Source organism: Trachypithecus francoisi, unplaced genomic scaffold (genome assembly GCF_009764315.1).
Source record: "Trachypithecus francoisi isolate TF-2019V2 unplaced genomic scaffold, Tfra_2.0 Lachesis_group4, whole genome shotgun sequence".
Taxonomy (NCBI): Eukaryota; Metazoa; Chordata; class Mammalia; order Primates; family Cercopithecidae; genus Trachypithecus; species Trachypithecus francoisi.
The window spans coordinates 119,752,040-119,770,933 of NW_022681469.1; the positions used below are offsets into that span (position 1 = coordinate 119,752,040).

At 54.3% G+C, this 18,894-nt stretch overlaps 1 protein-coding gene across 1 annotated transcript in view; it reads left to right on the forward strand.

Moving 5' to 3' along the window:
* GTF2IRD1 (GTF2I repeat domain containing 1) overlaps window positions 1–18,894 on the forward strand; it is a 108,193-nt gene that overhangs the window by 54,803 nt on the left and 34,496 nt on the right. Inside the window, exons 2-8 of the mRNA XM_033192132.1 lie at window positions 1,099–1,227; window positions 6,440–6,581; window positions 9,162–9,317; window positions 11,843–12,026; window positions 13,091–13,401; window positions 14,863–14,952; window positions 18,032–18,115. Of these exons, the coding sequence (XP_033048023.1) occupies window positions 1,105–1,227; window positions 6,440–6,581; window positions 9,162–9,317; window positions 11,843–12,026; window positions 13,091–13,401; window positions 14,863–14,952; window positions 18,032–18,115 (1,090 nt within the window). The 5' untranslated portion in view covers window positions 1,099–1,104. The remainder of the gene's footprint in view (window positions 1–1,098; window positions 1,228–6,439; window positions 6,582–9,161; window positions 9,318–11,842; window positions 12,027–13,090; window positions 13,402–14,862; window positions 14,953–18,031; window positions 18,116–18,894) is intronic.

The following is an 18,894-nucleotide window of genomic DNA, read 5'->3' on the forward strand; positions in this document are numbered from 1 at the left end:
CAAGTCTTCTGGCTAGGAGGGAAACTGAGGCTGGAAGGCCTCAGTGGGGGTGGCATTGGCCTCAGAAGCACGTGGCTTGATGCAGAAATGTGACGGCAGAGCTCAGAGGTGTGCAGAACAGAAGGGAGGACATCACCGGCTCCTGATCCTGCTGGGCTTCAGGTTGGGGGTACAGGAGGTGGGCCAGCAGGTTGGACAATTAAAAGCTTTGATGAGACTGGGTGAGGTGGCTCATGCCTGTACTTTCAACACTTTGGGAGGCTGAGGTGGGCAGGTCACCTGAGGCCAGGAGTTCAAGACCAGCCTGGCCAACATGGTGAAACCCCATCTCTACTAAAACTACAAAAATTAGCCAGATATATGGTGGCACCTGTAATCCTAGCTACCAGGGAGGCTGAGGCAGGAGAATCACTGAAATCCAGGAAGGGGAGGTTGCAGTGAGCCAATATTGTACCACTGCACTGCAGCCTGGGCAACAGAGCGAGACTCTGTCTCAAAATAAAATTAAATTTAAAATTAAAAAAAGCTTCGAGGACAACCGGCAGATGATGGCAGGGCCAGGAAGGGTGCTTGAGGCAGGGGGAACTGAACCCACACAGACTAGGGGATCATGAATGTCGGTCCATCTGGGAGTGGCACAGCTTAGAGGACCTGGAGCATGGAGTGGGAGGGGGATCTGGAGTAGGGGACAGGAGACCAGGTAACTAGAATACCAGGCTGAGGAGTTGAGAGCTAATGTGGGCAGTAGGGAGCCATGGAGGGTGTGTGAGCGAGGGAGGGCTGTGGCCAGAACTGCACACGTTGGGAGAGGTGGCAGTTGGGGTCTGCCCAACAGACTGGTCCCAGTGCTGGGCTCAGCTTGGGTGTGCAGACTTCGGAGGGCGTGGCACAGGGTGCGAGTTATCCTGCCACCTGTGCCCAGGCCTGTGCAGGCTCTAATCCCATCACACATAAAACCCTTGGACCCAGGAAAGGTCGGCCCTGGATACAGAGGCAGCCCTGGGAGTCCGGGGGTCAGGTGGATTGGGGTGGGCGGGTGCCACATGAGCCAAGCCCCCTGCCTTGTGCCCACCACCACTGCCTCCTTCCTCCCAACAGGCGACCATGGCCTTGCTGGGCAAGCGCTGTGACGTCCCCGCCAACGGCTGCGGACCCGACCGCTGGAACTCTGCCTTCACCCGCAAAGACGAGATCATCACCAGCCTCGTGTCTGCCTTAGACTCCATGGTGAGTGTCCCCACCCGCCCAGGAGGAGGGGACAGGGTGAGCGTCCCCGCTTGCCTTGTAGCTCAAGTCCTACCTCAGCCACTCTAAGGAGCTTTCACTGACCTAAGCCTCAGTTTGTCTGACTGCAGCTAGGGCCACCCACGTTGCCTACGTTAAGGGTGGGAGACTTCAGTGAGATCCAGTACATAAAAATCTAGCCCTGCGGCCGGGCGCGGTAGCTCACGCCTGTAATCCTAGCACTTTGGGAGGCTGAGGCGGGCGGATCACGAGGTCAGGGGTTCGAGACCAGCCTGCCCAATATGGTGAAACCTCATCTCTACTAAAGATACAAAAAAATTAACTGGGTGTAGTGGTGGGTGCCTATAATCCCAGCTACTCAGGAGGCTGAGGCAGGAGAATTGCTTGAACCTGGGAGGCGGAGGTTGCAGTGAGCCAAGGTCACGCCATTGCACTCCAGCCTGGGTGACAGGGCAAGACTCCGTCTCAAAAAAAAAATCTATCCCTGGAATAAACAGTGGCTCCCAGCCCTCGTCCCCTTGTCCCTTTACCCCTCTTACCATTCCCACTTTGTCCCTGGAATGAACCACATGCCTGTCTCCTAGCAGATCATCTGAGGGATAATGTCTGGGAAGGCATTCATTAGAAAGATGTAATCCCCAACATTAAAGCAAGAGTTCTAACTGCATCTCGGGCAGGAAGAGAGAAACCAGGCTTTGTATAATATGGCGCTATTGCCTACATACCTAGACCTATAGTAATTTATCCCAAATGAGGACATCGTAATATCATTTTCCTCCAGCCTTTTCCTGGGGGGAGGTTCTGTGATGCAAGTGTTTAAAAAAAATCTGGCCCAGCACAGTGGCTTACGCCTGTAATCCCAGCACTTTTAGGGGCCAAGGTGGGTGGATCACTTAGGGTCAGGAGTTCGAGACCAGCCTAGCCAACATGGCAAAATCCCATCTCTACTAAAAATACAAAAATTAGCCGGGCATGGTGGCGCATGCCTGTAATCCCAGCTCCTTGGGAGGCTGAGGCAGGAGAATCACTTGAACCCCGGAAGTGGAGGTTGCAGTGAGCAGAGATCACACCACTGCACTCCCGCCTGGGCAACAGAGGGGGACTCCATCTCAAAAATAAATAAATAAATAAAAATAAAAAAATTAGACTGGCATGGTGGCACATGCCTGTAATCCTGCCTACTCAGGAGGATGAGGCAGGAGAATTGCTTGAACCTGGGAGGCGGAGGTTGCAGCAAGCCGAGATCGCGCCACTGCACTCCAACCTGGGCAACAGAGCAAGACTCTCTCAATTAAAAAAAATTTTTTTTAATAAAAATAAAGTTAAATTAAAAGCCTGTCTGACATCAGTTAGCTGCGCCCCTGCATTTTAGGATGATGAAGCGCAGAGAGGGTAGGACCTTGCCCAAAGTCACACAGCATGACCAGTTGTTTGTTTGTTTGTTTTCTTGTTTTTTTTTTTTTGAGGCGGAGTCTCACTCTGTCGCCCAGGCTGGAGTGCAGTGGCCGGATCTCAGCTCACTGCAAGCTCCGCCTCCCGGGTTTACGCCATTCTCCTGCCTCAGCCTCCCGAGTAGCTGGGACTACAGGCGCCCGCCATGTCACCCGGCTAGTTTTTTGTATTTTTTAGCAGAGACGGGGTTTCACCGTGTTAGCCAGGATGGTCTCGATCTCCTGACCTCGTGATCCGCCCGTCTCGGCCTCCCAAAGTGCTGGGATTACAGGCTTGAGCCACCGCGCCCGGCCTGTTTGTTTTTTTTTTGAGATGGAGTCTCGCTCTGTCGCCCAGGCTGGAGTGCAGTTGCGCAAACTCGGCTCACTGCACCCTCCGCCTCCCAGGTTCAAGCAATTCTCCTGCTTCAGCCTCCCGAGTAGCTGGGACTACAGGCATCCGCCACCACACGTGGCCAGCTAATTTTTGTACTTTTAGTAGAGATGGGGTTTCACCATGTTGGCCAGGATGGTCACAATCTCTTGACCTCGTGATCCGCCCACCTCAGCCTCTCAAAGTGTTGGGATTACAGGCGTGAGCCACTGCACCTGGCCCAGCAAGACCAGGTTTTAAAGTGAGCTTCTGCATACAAAGTCTCCCCGAAAAACAAAGGACCTCCTTCAAGCTATTCCTGCTGTAGGTGGCTCAAGGGCTGCTTAGGCGGTGTTTGGGGCAGCGGTGGGAGACACCCCTGGAAAAGTGACTGGGCGCCACACTCTCTCCATAACGACCCCCCCATGCAGACTGACCCTCATGAGGAGGGGGCCCCAGGAGCTCAGCCCTGTGTCCTGAAGCACTGTGAGCTTGGCAGTGGTGGACGTGTGGCTGGTGTGGGCAGTGATGGGCGATCCCATGGCCACTAGCTACCTGTGGCTATTTGCAACTTTTTTTTTTTGGAGAGTTTTGCTCTGTTGCCCAGACTGGAGTGCAGTGGCGCAATCTTGGCTCACTGCAACGTACACCTCCTGGGCTCAAGTGATTCTCCTGCCTCAGCCTCCCGAGTAGCTGGGATTACAGGCATACGCCACCACGCCTGGCTAATTTTTTGTATTTTTAGTAGAGACAGGGTTTCACCATGTCTCTACTAGCCAGGCCGGTCTCAAACTCCTGACCTCAGGTGATCCACCTTCCTCAGCCTCCCAAAGTGCTGGGATTACAGGCATGAGCCACTGCACCTGATTCATTTAAATTCTAATTAGTTAAAATGAAATAAATAACTCAGTTGTTCAGTTGCACCAGCCTCATTTTACGTGCTCAGCAGTCAGAAGTGGCTGGTGTCTACGGATTGGACAGTGCAGAGGTAGAATATGTTCATTGTCATAGAAAGTTACACTGGATTGTCCAGGCACAATGGCTCACGTGTATAATCCCAGCACCCTGAGAGGCTGAGTGGGGCAGATCACGTGAGGCCAGGACTTTGAGATCAGCCTGGCCAACATGGTGAAACTCCATCTCTACTGAAAATACAAAAATTAGCTGGGCATGGTGGTGCACGCCTGTGGTCCTAGCTATTCGGGAGGCTGAGGCAGGAGAATTGCCTGAGTCTGGGAGGCGGAGGTTGCAGTGAGCCAAGGTCGTGCCACTGCACTCCAGCCTAGGTGACACAGCAAGACTTTCTATCAAAAAAAAAAAAAGGCCGGGCGCGGTGACTCAAGCCTGTAATCCCAGCACTTTGGGAGGCCGAGACGGGTGGATCACGAGGTCAGGAGATCGAGACCATCCTGGCGAGCACGGTAAAACCCCGTCTCTACTAAAAAATATAAACTCTAGCTGGGCGAGGTGGCGGGCACCTGTAGTCCCAGCTACTGGAGAGGCTGAGGCAGGAGAATGGCGTGAACCTGGGAGGCGGAGCTTGCAGTGAGCTGAGATCCGGCCACTGCACTCCAGCCTGGGCGACAGAGCGAGACTCCGTCTCAAAAAAAAAAAAAAAAAAAAAGTTCTACTGGGTAGCAGTGGTCTAGTGAGTGTATCAGAACCTCCCTGGAGGGGCACGTGACCCTCTAGTTATCGTAGTGGTGTGAACAAGACAGGCTCCCCCTGTCCCTGGGCCTTTGAAGGGCTTCCTGAGGGACCCTCATGGGACAATGACATTTGCTTAGCAGTGACTTAAGTCCAGCCTCCTCCAAATGCCAGGGTCTTTTGGTGGCCTGTAGGGAGGGTGGACTGAAGGGATGTGCCTTCGTCACCCGCCCCCAATCTCAGATCCTCTTCCCTACCAGCTCTGGGTGCCTTTAGGTGGGTGAGTTTTCTGCCACGGTCTCTGCGTCTTCAGCTGAGCGGTGACTGTGGCATAAAGCAGCTCTTTCAGCTGTGATGGATGAGAAACAGCTGGATTTATTTGTTTTATTTTTTGTTAATACTCTACAGTGTTCCGCGCAGAAACGGAACAGCAAGCTTTTGTTTTCATCTTAGAAGAAAATGAATGCCCTGTGTTTTAATTTTCCAGTAGGGACCCTGGAGGACAGACCTCCTGGCCCCACGCCGCCCGCACCTTCCTAACCAGAACGATTCCAGGCTGGGGCTGGTACCCTAGGCCAGATGATGGCCCAGAGAGGTTACCTGTCCCAGGCCACACAGCACAGAACTGCAATTAGAAGCCAGACTCTATAGCTGCCAGCACTACCTGACTCAGATGAGAACCAGCATTTATTCGGCACAACTGCCTGCTACAGGCTTCACAATCAGGGTTTTCCTGGTGGGGTGGGTCAGAGAGCTGAGATGCTGGTGGTCTCGGTTGCAGGGACCCCCCCATATTAAGGCCTCTGTGCTATGGGGCTGCAGACCTCGACTCTGAGGCCATGAGGATAGCCAGCTCCGTGTTTACCCATATAGGATGTCCCAGTTTAGAGATCTTTTCCCCCAACCATTGAATCCCCATACCCAAGGCCAGTGGCACTGTGGAACTGGGCTGTTTCTCCCCAATTCTACAGACATGGAAACTGGCCAGGCACAGTGGCTGACACCTGTAATCCCAGCACTTTGGGAGGCTGAGATGGGCACATCACCTGAGGTCAGGAGTTTGAGACCAGTCTGGCCAACATGGTGAAACCCCATCTCTCCTTATGATACAAAAATTAGTGAGGCATGGTGGCGGGCGCCTGTAATCCCAGCTACTCCGCAGGCTGAGGCAGGAGAATCGCTTGAACCTGGGAGGCAGAGGTTGCAGTGAACCAAGATTGCGCCACTGCACTCCAGCCTGGGCGACAGAGTGAGACTGTGTCTCAAAAAAACAAAACAAAACAGATGTAGAAACTGGAGCCCAGAGGAGGGACATGACTGACTCAAGTCCCACAGCAGAAACGGCCGAGGTGGGAATACAGCCCCAGTCTGTCCAATCCCCCCCACCTTTCCTGCCGTTCTTCCCACCCCCTCCTCATCCAGGACTTGAGAGGGGCCAAGAGAACGCAGCACGGCATTGTCCCTGGGGCTGGGGCTAAGGTGGGCTTACCCCAAGGAGGAGGATCTTGGAGGGAAGAGCAGAGGACACTTGTCCTCCTCCAGCCCCCCATCGCCAATCCCTGGAGGGCCATTCATTCAGTCGCACTACAGAATCTTAGACCAAGAACAGTAGAGGGACCGTCTGTCCCTGGAGCTGCTGCTGAGGTCTCAGGCAGCTGGGAGCTCACATCCCACTCCCGAAGTGGGTACTAAAGGTGTTTGGAGTGGGGAGCCCTTCCACTCACACACCCTGCTCTTCCCACAGTGCTCAGCGCTGTCCAAACTGAACGCCGAGGTGGCCTGTGTCGCCGTGCACGATGAGAGCGCCTTCGTGGTGGGCACGGAGAAGGGGAGAATGTTCCTGAATGCCCGGAAGGAGCTACAGTCAGATTTCCTCAGGTTCTGCCGTGAGTACCCTAGGGCTCCAGAGGGCCGGGCCCGCCATTCTTCGAGGACAGGAGCTCTGGCCCGTCTCTGAGTCCCCAACCCTGTCCAGCCAGGGTGGTGGTGTGTGGGGGATGAACCTAACAAGCAAGGTTGTCTGAGATTCCCGATGCGGTGTTATTGAGGCAGCCATGGTTTTTGTTGGAATCATTCCGCAGCCCCTGAGTTGACAGAGACTGGCTGGGTGAACCCCAGGGTAGGCCGGAGCCAGCCACTTCCATCTGCCTTTTCCAGATGGGGACACCAAGGCCCAAGGTTGCTGCTCAGTTCTTCCTCTTAAGTATGTATTTCTGAGCACAAGGACCAAATGCACTTATTCCAACACAATTTTTTTTTTTTTTTTAATGAGACAGAGTCTCGCTCTGTCACCCAGGCTGGAGTGCAGTGGCACAATTTTGGCTCACTGCAACCTCTGCTTCCCAGGTTCAAGTGATTCTCCTGTCTCAGCTTCCCAAGTAGCTGGGATTACAGGCACCCACCACCACGCCCGACTAATTTTGTATTTTTAGTAGAGATGGGGTTTCACCATGTTGACCAGGCTGGTCTCGAACTCCTGACCTCAAGTGACCCGCCCACCTCAGTCTCCCAAAGTGCTGTGATTACAGATGTGAGCCGCCGCGCCTGGCCATATTCCAATAAGATTTATTGATCGCCTGCTGTGCATGGCATCTTTTCTGATGCTAACTCACCTACCCTGACATCAACCTGAGGAGGCAGGCACTGTCACTGCTATAGTGACAGTTAACATCTTAGGCCAGGTGCAGTGGCTCATGTCTGTAGTCCTAGCACTTCAGGAGGCTGAAATGGGAGAATCACTTGAGCCCAGAAATTGGAGACCAGCCTGGGCAACATAGCAAGACCCCTGTCTCTACAAAAAATTTAAAAATTAACCACGCTTGATGGTGCACACCTGTAGTCCCAGTACAGAAAGGCATGGATGGGACCAGGCACGGTGGCTTACGCCTGTAATCCCAGCACTTTGGGAGGCTGAGGCAAGAGGAACACTTGAGCCTGGGAGTTTAAGGCTGCAGTGAGCTACGATGGCACCACTGCACTCCAGCCTGGGTGACAGTGAGACCCCATCTCAAAAGAACCATGGTAGAGCATGAGGTTAAGAGAACGGGCCGCCTGGGTCCACAACTGCTGTGCCTCAACCCACTCGTCTGTGAAAGGCGAGAACGGGTGGGTCTGAGGGTTAAACGAATTTGTACCCGGCAAGCACTTAGGACAGTGTCTGGCACTGGGTTCACACTCAATAGACACCAGCTGTTGTTGCTATTATTAGTATTCGCATCACACCCCTAAGATCAGCTGTTTCAGGGAAGGGCATCCCCCAGCACTGGGCCTATCATTACTGGGGTGCAGCTGCGTCCCTAGTAATGTCCCCAGCCAGCCCCCCACCCCACTCAGCCTTCAGAGCCTAGACCTTCCCCAGGGCCAGAATGGGGGACTGGGCCGAGTAGAGTGGACAGCAGCAGGTCCTGTGGCACCCCAGCCTCCCAGAGCCTGAGGCGATGCACCTGGCTTCTAGAGCCAGGCAGAGCCGCTATTTATAGCACCAGGAACTCGGCTGGTTTATTTCAAGCTCCGCAGATCCCAGAGGAGAACAGGCTCCAAGCTGGGAGGGGGCCACAGGCCCCTCCTCTCATCTCCTTTCCAGTGCAGCTTCTAGAATATTCCCGAAAGATCTACCAACACTCTCCGGTCCCCACTCTGGTCCAGCCTGGGGCACAGAAAACGGGGGCATAGATTGGTCAAGACGGTGTTGGTGTCAGGGCACAGAAAGGCATGGATGGGGCCAGGCACGGTGGCTCACGCCTGTAATCCCAGCACTCTGGGGGGACAAGGCGGGCGGATCACCTGACGTCAGGAGTTCGAGACCAGCCTGGCCAACATGATGAGATCCCATATCTACTAAAAATACAAAAATTAGTTGGACATGGTGGTGGGCGCCTGTAATCCCAGCTACTCGGGAGACTGAGGCAGGGGAATCACTTAAACCCTGGAGGTGGAGGTTGTAGTGAGCCGAGATTGTGCCACTGCACTCCAGCCTGGGCGACAGAGTGGACTCCGTCAAAAAAAAGAGAGAGAGGGAGGGAGGGAGGGAGGGAGGGAGGGAGGGAGGGAAAGAGAGAAAGAGAGAGGGAGGGAAAGAGAGAAAGAGAGAGAGAGAGAGAGAGACAGATGGAACGTTCATGGAACCTCAGTTCTGAGCTGGAATAGCTGGCCTCCCACGAGCATTCACAGACGGAGGCTCAGAGAGAGAAGGGACTTACCCAAGGTCACACAGCAAATTAGAGGTGACCAGAGGTGAGGCCTAGCCCTGGCCAGGCAATGGGAACTCTGAGATGACCAGCCCTGGCCCTCAGTGGGGTGGTTGGGATAGGGCTTGCACACTCATTAATTCTTCATTCATTTATTCACTTGTGTATCACATTGTGTGCCAGTCTCCACGGCTCAGCACAGGGCAGAGACATCCCCACTCGAAGGCCGGATGGTGAGACGGGTGTTCACTGTGGCCTCACGTGCTCTGTGTCCCACAGGAGGGCCCCCATGGAAGGATCCGGAGGCAGAGCACCCCAAGAAGGTGCAGCGGGGTGAGGGCAGCGGCCGGAGCCTCCCTCGGTCCTCCCTGGAACATGGCTCAGATGTGTACCTTCTGCGGAAGATGGTAGAGGAGGTGTTTGATGTTCTTTATAGTAAGATCCTTCCTCATTCCATTTGGGGGCCCCAGGGAGGGTGGGAGCCTGGGTCCCCACCCAGCAGAGGGGGCCCCCTTCTGTCCCACTACGGGCCCTGGGCAAAGCCGGACCCCAAGGCATGGAGGTACTGGCTACCCTAGCCCTTCCTCATCTCTGCATTCCCAGACACAGACGTTCTACTCCAGCCGTTTCCCCAAACCTCCATCCCCACTTTCCCTGCCCTGGCTCAAGTCATGCCACCTCTCGCCTAGAAATAGCCCCAGGCTTGCCACGGTCTCCCTGCCTCCCCACACCTGCCCTGCCACCAAGGGCATCTTCTCAAAGCACAAGTCTGACCATGAATGAAGCTCTTGCCTCCACAGCCTTCGGGGGCTCCCCCTCGGCCCTGAGCATGGCACAGGGGCCCACACACCCATCCTCATCCCCTCTATACCTTCTTCTCCCACTAGGTGACAGGGCCCTACTGACCTCCCTACAGAACCACTTCCTGTTCTCCAGCACTCGCTGGTTCCTCTTACATGCCCTGGCCTTCGCGCTGTTGCATCTTTTGAGACTGCCTTTCTCCTCCTCTGTCTGGTGGACACCCACATGCCACTGAGGCTCTGCTCCTGGAAGCCCCCTCACAGTGGGTTTAGGCCCCTCTCTTGGCACCCACAGTGCCCTGTCCCCTCACCAACCCAGGAGCTCTCCAGGGTCAGGGGCTATGTCTGCCCTTTCTAGCTGTCTCCAGCCTGCAGTTCAGAGCCCTCGGAGAATGTTTGTTGAATGACTAAGTGAAGGCTGATTGCTCAGCCACATCTTTCCTGCAGGGAGAGGAGAACTGGCCTCCCTTGGGAAGTGTCAGGTTGCAGAGGGCCTCAGGGCCCCAGTGGTGGCCTTCACACGCCCTGGGAAACCTTGGGCAGGTCCCTTTGGCCCTCAGGGTCCCGTCTCATTCATTTCTGATTTGGCTTTATCCCTTCTCCTACTGTGGCCTTTGGTTTTATGGAGCAAAGGTCTGCGAGGAAACTTCTGGTGTTCTTATGTCAGGAGGAGGGGTACTCAGAGGCCCTGGGCAGCCACGCTGGCCACCCTGGGATGGGGGACTTGCCACGCATGGTTGACTGTACCCCTGTCGACACTTTTGCCAGCTACAGGGCCCATGCACAGAGCCCCCCGCACCCCTGCCCACCTTGCCCTGGCCCCCCTTGTCCACTTTGGGCAGAATTCAAGGAGGCTATGAGAGGATGGGCCTCCTGGCTCTGGGTGGGGCTGCAGCCTGGAGGTGACCACAGATATCCCAGTGCCCAGTCCTCAGTCCCCAGTCCCCAGCCTACCTCCCCTCATCTGTGCCCAACCCCCATCTTTGTTCCTGCGTCTTCTCAGTCTGTCTCTTCCTCCTCTCTCCCATCTTTTTCTTTTGTTGTTGTTTTGAGATGAAGTTTCGCTCTTGTTGCCCAGGCTGGAGAGCCGTGGCGCGATCTCGGCTCACTGCAACCTCCGCCTCCTGGGTTCAAGCGACTCTCCTGCCTCAGCCTCCTGAGTAGCTGGGATTACAGGCGCCTGCCACCACACCCAGCTCATTTTTGTATTTTTAGTAGAGACGGGATTTCACCATGTTGGCCAGGCTGGTCTCCAACTCCTGACCTCAAGTGATCCACCTGCCTCGGCCTCCCAAAGTGCTGGCATTACAGGCGTGAGCCGCCGCGCCCGGCTTGTCTCGTCTTTTTCTGAATCCCCTAGTTTTGCTCCCTCTCCACTTGCTCTTCTTACTTTCTCTCCCCTCTCTCAGTCTCTCTCCCTTCCTCCCTACACCTTTTTCTTCTTCTTCTTTTTTTTTTTTTTGAGATGGATTCTCGTTCTGTCACCCAGGCTGGAGTGCAGTGGCATCATCTCAGCTCCCTACAACCCACCTCCTGGGTTCAAGCGATTCTCCTGCCTCAGCCTCCTGAGTAGCTGGGATGACAGATGCCCACCACCACGCCCGGCTAATTTTTGTAGTTTTAGTAGAAACGGGGTTTCCTCATGTTGGCCAGGCTGGTCTCGAACTCCTGGCCTCAAGTGATCCTCCCGCCTCAGCCTCCCAAAGTGCTGGGATGACAGGCATGAGCCACTGTGCCCGGCCCTTACAGCTTCTTCCTCGCAGTCTGGCTCATGCAAGTGCCTGCTTCTCCGTCTCTTCTGCCCTCTTTACTCTCACCGGATTGTCTCTCTCTGCTCTGTCCTCTGGGCCCTTGTAGTCCCCGGTTTCCTTCCAGCCAGGTGCCCAAGTGGAGAGGAGCTTGGCTGGGGAGGGCAGCAGGGATCCCCCCTCAGTGGGGGAGCCCCAGCCCCCCAGAGGCAGACAAGGGGGCCTTGTCCACAGCATCCACCCCTAGCCTGCAGGCAGTTATTCTGCACAAAGTCTGCAGTTATGAGGGGTCCATGGGAGCCCCACACCAAGGGGAGCCACTCAACACTGCCCCCACTATGGGGCACAGCGGCCCCGACTCCAGCCTGGCTGCCCTCTCATACCAGGCCCCTCTCCTGGACTCCCCCTATAGGTGAGGCCCTGGGAAGGGCCAGCGTGGTGCCGCTGCCCTATGAGAGGCTGCTCAGGGAGCCAGGGCTGCTGGCTGTACAGGGACTGCCGGAGGGCCTGGCCTTCCGGAGGCCGGCTGAGTATGACCCCAAGGCCCTCATGGCCATCCTGGAACATAGCCACCGCATCCGCTTCAAGCTCAAGAGGTGAGTGAGGTAGCTGGCCCAGGGCTGGGCTGGGGCCGGGGGCTGGAGGCCACTTAGCCAGAGGGGAAGGGACTTGAGATGCCCATGGGGGACCCTGGTGGTGAAAGCTCCTAGTCTGATGGTGGAGGTGAAGTGAAAGCGAAGTCATAGAACAGGATATGAGCTGGGTCATTAAGCCTTGAAGTCTTCCCAGGGAAGTTGCATTGCAGAGAGACTGGAAGAGACATGACTTGGGACAAAATAGCACCAATGTGATCGGGCACAGTAGCTCACACCTGTAATCTCAGCACTTTGGGAGGCTGAGGTGAGAGGATCACTTGAGGCCAAGGAGTTTGAGACCAGCCTGGGCAACATACCAAGACCCTGTCTCTGCCAGAAAAAAAAAAAAAATACCTAGGTGTGTTGGTACACACCTGTCATCTCAGCTGTTCAGGAGGCTGAGGCAGGAGGATTGCTTGAGCCCAGGAGTTTGAGGATGCAGTAAGCTGTGATTGCATCACTGCACTCCAGCATGGGGAACAAAGCAAGACCCTGTCTCTTAAAAAACTTTTTTAAATGTGGCATTTTAGGTGTCAGAAGTGGGAGAACCATGTCCTGTGCTTGCTCAGGTTGTAAATCTGGGGTTAATTAGGGACCTAGGGGAGATTAGGTTGTTGAGGCTGGTCTGAGGCAGTACCAATTGTCAGGAGAGCCAGGAAGGCAGCCTGAGGGCTTAAGGTTGAGCCCATCTCTGCTAGGCGCCCCAGGCAATGCAGAGGCAGGGAAGGGGAGGGGAGCATCAGGAGACGGGAGGCAATCAATTGCACCTGGCAGGATCTGATCAGTGAATTGGAGCAGAGGGGCAGGGCCCAGGTCCTCCAGTGGCCTAGCTCTGTGGCCCTGGGCACACCATTCCCACCTCTGAGCCTGCATCCCCACTTGTAAAGTGGAAGGGCAGCTCCTGTCCTGCCCTCTTACGGGGCTGTTATGTTCTGCAGAGGGTGGGGATGCAGGGTTGTGGGGGAAGAGCTGCAACATGTGAAACAGATGTACAAAGCTGTCCATGTGTCCTCTCCTTTACTCAGGCCACTTGAGGATGGCGGGCGGGACTCGAAAGCCCTGGTGGAGCTGAATGGTGTCTCCCTGATACCCAAGGGGTCACGGGACTGTGGCCTGCATGGCCAGGCCCCCAAGGTGCCACCCCAGGACCTGCCCCCCACCGCCACCTCCTCCTCCATGGCCAGCTTCCTGTACAGCACGGCGCTCCCCAACCACGCCATCCGAGAGCTCAAGCAGGAAGCACCTTCCTGCCCCCTTGCCCCCAGCGACCTGGGTCTGAGTCGGCCCATGCCAGAGCCCAAGTCCACTGGTGCCCAAGACTTCTCCGACTGTTGTGGTAACATTGCTGCTGGGATCTCCACGTCTAGGGGGTGGGACAGAGGTCACTCATGCATGGGACATCCTCCCAGGGCAGGTCAGGATGCCTGGGCCCTCTTAGGTTGGAAGGAGCCATGTCTGGGCATGGGGGTGGGACTGGACAGATGCTGTCCTAGCGGAGACCCCTTGGACCTTGGGTCTCTGCTCAGCCATCTGTGAATGATGTCCTTGGCCTTGGACTAAGAGACACCTGCAAGGACTCCCTGGGTCCCAGCTACTCAGGAGGCTGAGGCAGGAGGATCAACTGAGCCCATGAATTTGAGGCTGCATTGAGCTATGATTGCATACCTCTGCACTCCAGACTGGGTGACAGCACAACTCTGTCTCAAAAAAAAAAAAAAAGAACCAGCGATATTTCAGGTGTCAAAAGTGGGAGATCCACATCACGTGCTATAAAGGAAGTTAGCAGACTAGTCATCCCCATGCATTCAGTGAGGACCTGCTCCAATTCAGTGAGCACCCACTGCATACCCAGCCTGATTAAGGGCACTGGGGGAAGTAGGTCCTGGGGTGGACAGGACAAAAGGAACAGTTGCAGGTGAGAGAAGCACCTGGATTCATATCCTGGCTCGTCTACTTAGTGGCTATGCATCCTGGGGCAAATCTCTCTCTCTGAACCTCAGTTTCTTCCTCTATAAAATGGGAATGCTAGCATTACCTACTTCCCAGAAGTGTTATCATGATTAAAGGACAGATCAGTGGCAGTAGCATCTCCTGAGAGAGGGTTAGAAATGCATATTCTCAGGTCCCACTGCAGTCCTGCTGAATCTGAAGCTCTGGGGATGGGACCCAGTAGTCTTTTTGGACAACTCTGCCAAGTGGTTCCAATGTGCTCAAGTTTGAGAATTGCTGTATTAAAGCACTGGGTCTGGCCAGGTGTACCTGTAATTCAAGCTCTTCAGGAGGCTGAGGCGGAAGGATTGCTTGAGCCCAGGAGTTCAAGACCAGCCCGGGTGACATAGCAAGATCCTATCTCTACCTAATAAAAAAAAAAAAAAAAAAAAAAAGCACTTGGGTCTGGGTCTAATGCTTGGCCTGTAGTAGGTGCTTGTAAGTTATATACTTCTTCTTCTTCTTCTTCTTATTATTATTATTATTATTATTGGGGAAAAAGCCCAAATATGTGGGCTGACCAAGGCTTTGAGCTTATACACGTAAAACAAGTGTTCTTACCTGGAAAAGGTGACCTCCGACATCCCTTTCTTGTTAATCTGGCTTTTGGCTAGCAGATTCTGGTACAGAGTGTCTTAGGCCTCCGGTCGGGGACCTTGCCTTGAGCTTGTGATCACAGGAATCAGTTCTGGGGTCTCCCTGGCAGATGAGGCTGTTACCCCAGAGCCAGGGCCTATACACTGGGGCCAGATCTGGGGAACCCTCTTGGGGCCCACCTGGAACCCATTTCCTTCTCTCCCTTGTCCAGGACAGAAGCCCACCGGGCCTGGCGGGCCTCTCATCCAGAACGTCCATGCCTCCAAGCGCATTCTCTTCTCCATCGTCCATGACAAGTCAGGTAGGACGGCGCCCATGCAGCACCCAGGCCTGAGTGGGAATCTGGGGTTGGAGATGGTGCTCATTGAAATCGATAAGTGTCTCCTGGGTCTTTGTGAGAGAAAGGAGGAACAGCTCTGCTCAAGGGACTGCAAATAAACTGGGATGTAATAGGTATCTACTGCTGTGTGATAAACTGCCCCAGACTAGGCATGGTGGTTCATACCTGTAATCTCAGCACTTTGGGAGACTGAGGCAGGAGGGTTGCTTGAGGCCATGAGTTTGAGACCAGCTGGGCAATAGAGCGAAACGCTGTCTCTGCAACAAATAAGAAAATTTAGCTGGATGTGGTGGTGCCTATCCTCCGAAGTCCCAGCTACTTGGGAGGCTGTGGCAGGAGGATCACTTGAGCCCAGGAGTTGGAGGCTGCAGTGAGCTGTGATCGCACCACCGCACTCCAGCCTGGGCAACAGTTAGACCCTATCTCTAAAAAAAAATTATAACAAAAAATAAAATAACCCCAAAACGGAGCTTAAAACATCAAGTGTTTATTACCTCACAGTTTCTGGGGGTTGGGAATTCAGGACTGACTGAGCTGGGCAGTGCTGGGTCACGGTCTCTCATGAGGATGCAGTCAAGATGTCAGCTGGGGTTGCTGTCATCCAAGAGCTCAACCGGGGTGGGAAGAGATGTTTCTGAGCTCATTCACACAGCTGTTGGTAGGAGGCCTCAGTTCCCTACCATGTGGGCTAGCCTTGACGGGGCTGCTTGAGCATCCTCACAACATGGCCGCCGGTTTGCTCCAGAGTTCTCGATCCAAAAGAGAGGAACAAGGAAGCCACATGGCTTTTATGACCCATCCTTAGAAATTGCTGTCATGTTCTATCTGTTAGAAGCCAGAAACATGATCCAGCCTACCCTCCGTGGGAGAGGAATTAAACTCCACCTTTTAAAGGAAGCAATATATTGAATAAAATTAAAAAAAGATCACACAGAAGTCCTGAGTGTAGCAAAGTGTGGGATTCAGTTATACCAAGAAGGAATGCAGTAGGACTTGCCAGCAGTTTTGCCCTGTGTGGGTCTCAGCCTTACCTCCAGGAAGAGGTTCTGTAAGAAAACCCAGTCGTAGGCCAGGTGCAGTGGCTCATACCTGTAATCCCAGTGCTTTGGGAGGCTAAGGGGGAGGATGGCTTGAGGCCAGAAGTTCTAGACCAGGCCAGGCAACCTAGTGAGACCCCACGTCTACAAAATTTTAAGAAAGAAAGAAAACCCAGTCCCCTGGGATCAGAATGGAGGCTCCCCCGCCCCCCAAGCCATCCACAACCCAATCTGCCACTGCCCCAAACAAGGTCCAGCCCTGGCAGGGAGGAGACGTAAATGTCCAGATAGAACAGCATCATGACAGGCCCGTGGGCTGGGGCACAAGCTGGGATAGAATCTCACTGGGTTGTCGCAAGCGAGATACTCAGCTTCTTTGAGCCTCAGTTTTCCTATCTGCAAAATGGGAATGATATTTCCGTTTAAAACTTGTCATAAGGAATTAAATAGGAGGTTATTATATATATAAAGTACTTAGCACAGATAAGCACTTAACAAATTAAAGTTGTTACTTCTACTAATTACAAATGAACCAACGATCACTTGTTATTATTCAATCAAGACAGAGGTTTTGAGAGAGAGGCCAGCAGAGCTGAGAGTTTGGGGGAAGCCAGCGAGGCCAGTGCTGAGTGAGACCTCAGATGCAGGAGGTACAAGGGTTAGATTCTCAAGATCAAGACTCAGCCCTGCCGGGCGCAGTGGCTCAAGCCTGTAATCCCAGCACTTTGGGAGGCTGAGACGGGCGGATCACGAGGTCAGGAGATCGAGACCATCCTGGCTAACACGGTGAAACCCCCTCTCTACTAAAAAATACAAAAAACTAGCTGGGCGAGGTGGCGGGCGCCTGTAGTCCCAGCTACTCGGGAGGCTGAGGCAGGAGAATGGCGTAAACCCAGGAGGCGGAGCTTGCAGTGAGCTGAGATCCAGCCACTGCACTCCAGCCTGGGCGACAGAGCGAGACTCCGTCTCAAAAAAAAAAAAAAGACTCAGCCCTTAGCCAGACATGGTGGCGGGCACCTGTAGTCTCAGCTACTCAGGAGGCTGAAGTGGGAGGATCGCTGGAGTCCAAGAGTTGGAGGTTGCTGTGAGCTATGATCATACCACTGCACTCCAGCCTGGGCAACAGAGTGAGACCCCATCTGTAAAAAAGAAAAAAAGAAAAAACATAGCCGTGACTCTTACCTGTCGTCATCCCAGCTGCTTGGGAGGCCAAAGCAGGAGGATCATGTGAGCCCAGGAGTTCAAGGCTACAATGAGCTATAACTGCACCACTGCACACCAGACTGGGCAACAGAGTGAGACCCTGTCTCTATTTTTTTAAAAAATATTTAAATTAAAAAATAAAATACTCGATCTCAGGCCGGACACAGTGGCTCACACCTGTAATCCCAGCACTTTGGGAGGCTGAAGCAGGTGGATCACCTGAGGTCAGGAGTTCGAGACCGGCCTGGCCAACATGGTGAAACCCCGTCTCTACTAAAAATACAAAAATTAGCCAGGTGTGGTGGCACACGCCTGTAGTCCCAGCTACTCGGGAGGCTGAGGCAGGAGAATCACTTGAACCCGGGAGGTGGAGGTTGCAGTGAGCCGAGATCACGCCACTGCACTCCAGCCTGGGTGAGAGAGTAAGACACTATCTTAAAAAAAAAGAAAAAAGAAAAGAAAGAAAAGAAAACTTGACCTCTTTTTATGCTGAAGGGACTGCTTTTCCAGCCTCCTGTATGTCTGGGGCAGGATGGGCTTGGGATGGACAGGCTGAGCCTATTCTGACACCACACCCGTGGGAGAGGCCAGAGACAAATGTTAGGGCAGGAACAGGCAGATGGGGAACCATCAGAGCACCCTGAATTCGTGTACGGTCCGAGGTGGGAGAGGGTGGAAAGACTGGGGGCTGGGGCCGGCCTCGGGGTCTCTGGGGGTGAAAGCCCGGTGGTCATGGCCGGTGTGGGGCATGTGACCATCCCATGGGGCCCTGCTCACTTGTGCCTCCTGTGTTTTGATAGAGAAGTGGGACGCCTTCATAAAGGAAACCGAGGACATCAACACGCTCCGGGAGTGTGTGCAGATCCTGTTTAACAGCAGATATGGTGAGTGGGCGGCGCGGCCCGCCGTGTGGCCCCAGCAGCCGTGTTGAGCATCTCATTACGTGGCAATCACTCGTGTTCCCCAACACGGCAGCGGGAGCCATATGCTGGCTCCCGCGCGCCGGCAACACTAATGTCATCCGTCGCGGGCTCCTCCTGTCTGGGCAGGGGTGGTTGTATCAATATTTCCCTTCCAGATTCTTCAGGGGGCGGAACTGATGGCAAAGCCCCAGACCTGGGCTCAGCGGTGGGGAGCGGGGCAGGTTGGGGGCAGAGATTGCCCATCTGGGGGCCGGGCGCAGTGGCTCATGCCTGTCATCCCAGCGCTTTGGGAAGCCATGGTGGGAGGATCACCAGAGGCCGGGGGTTCAAGACCAGCCTGACCAACATAGTGAGACCTCCCGTCTCTACCAAAAAAAAATTTTAAACCAGGCTGGGCGCAGTGGCTCACGCCTGTCATCCCAGCACTTTGGGAGGCGGAGGCGGGCGGATCACCTGAGGTCAGGAGTTCGAGGCCAGCCTGGCCGACATGCTGGAACCCTGTCTCTACTAAAAATACAAAAATGAACTGCGTATGGTAAAACATGCCTGTAATCCCAGTTACTCGGATCCTGAGCCATGAGAATCACTGGAACCTGGTGCAGTGAGCCAAGATCGTGGCACTGCACTTCAGCCTGGTGACGGAGTGAGACTCTGTCTCAAAAAATACGAATAAATAAAAAATAAAAATCAGAAGATTAACCACACACCTGGGGTCTTAGCTACTTGCAGGCTGAGGTGGG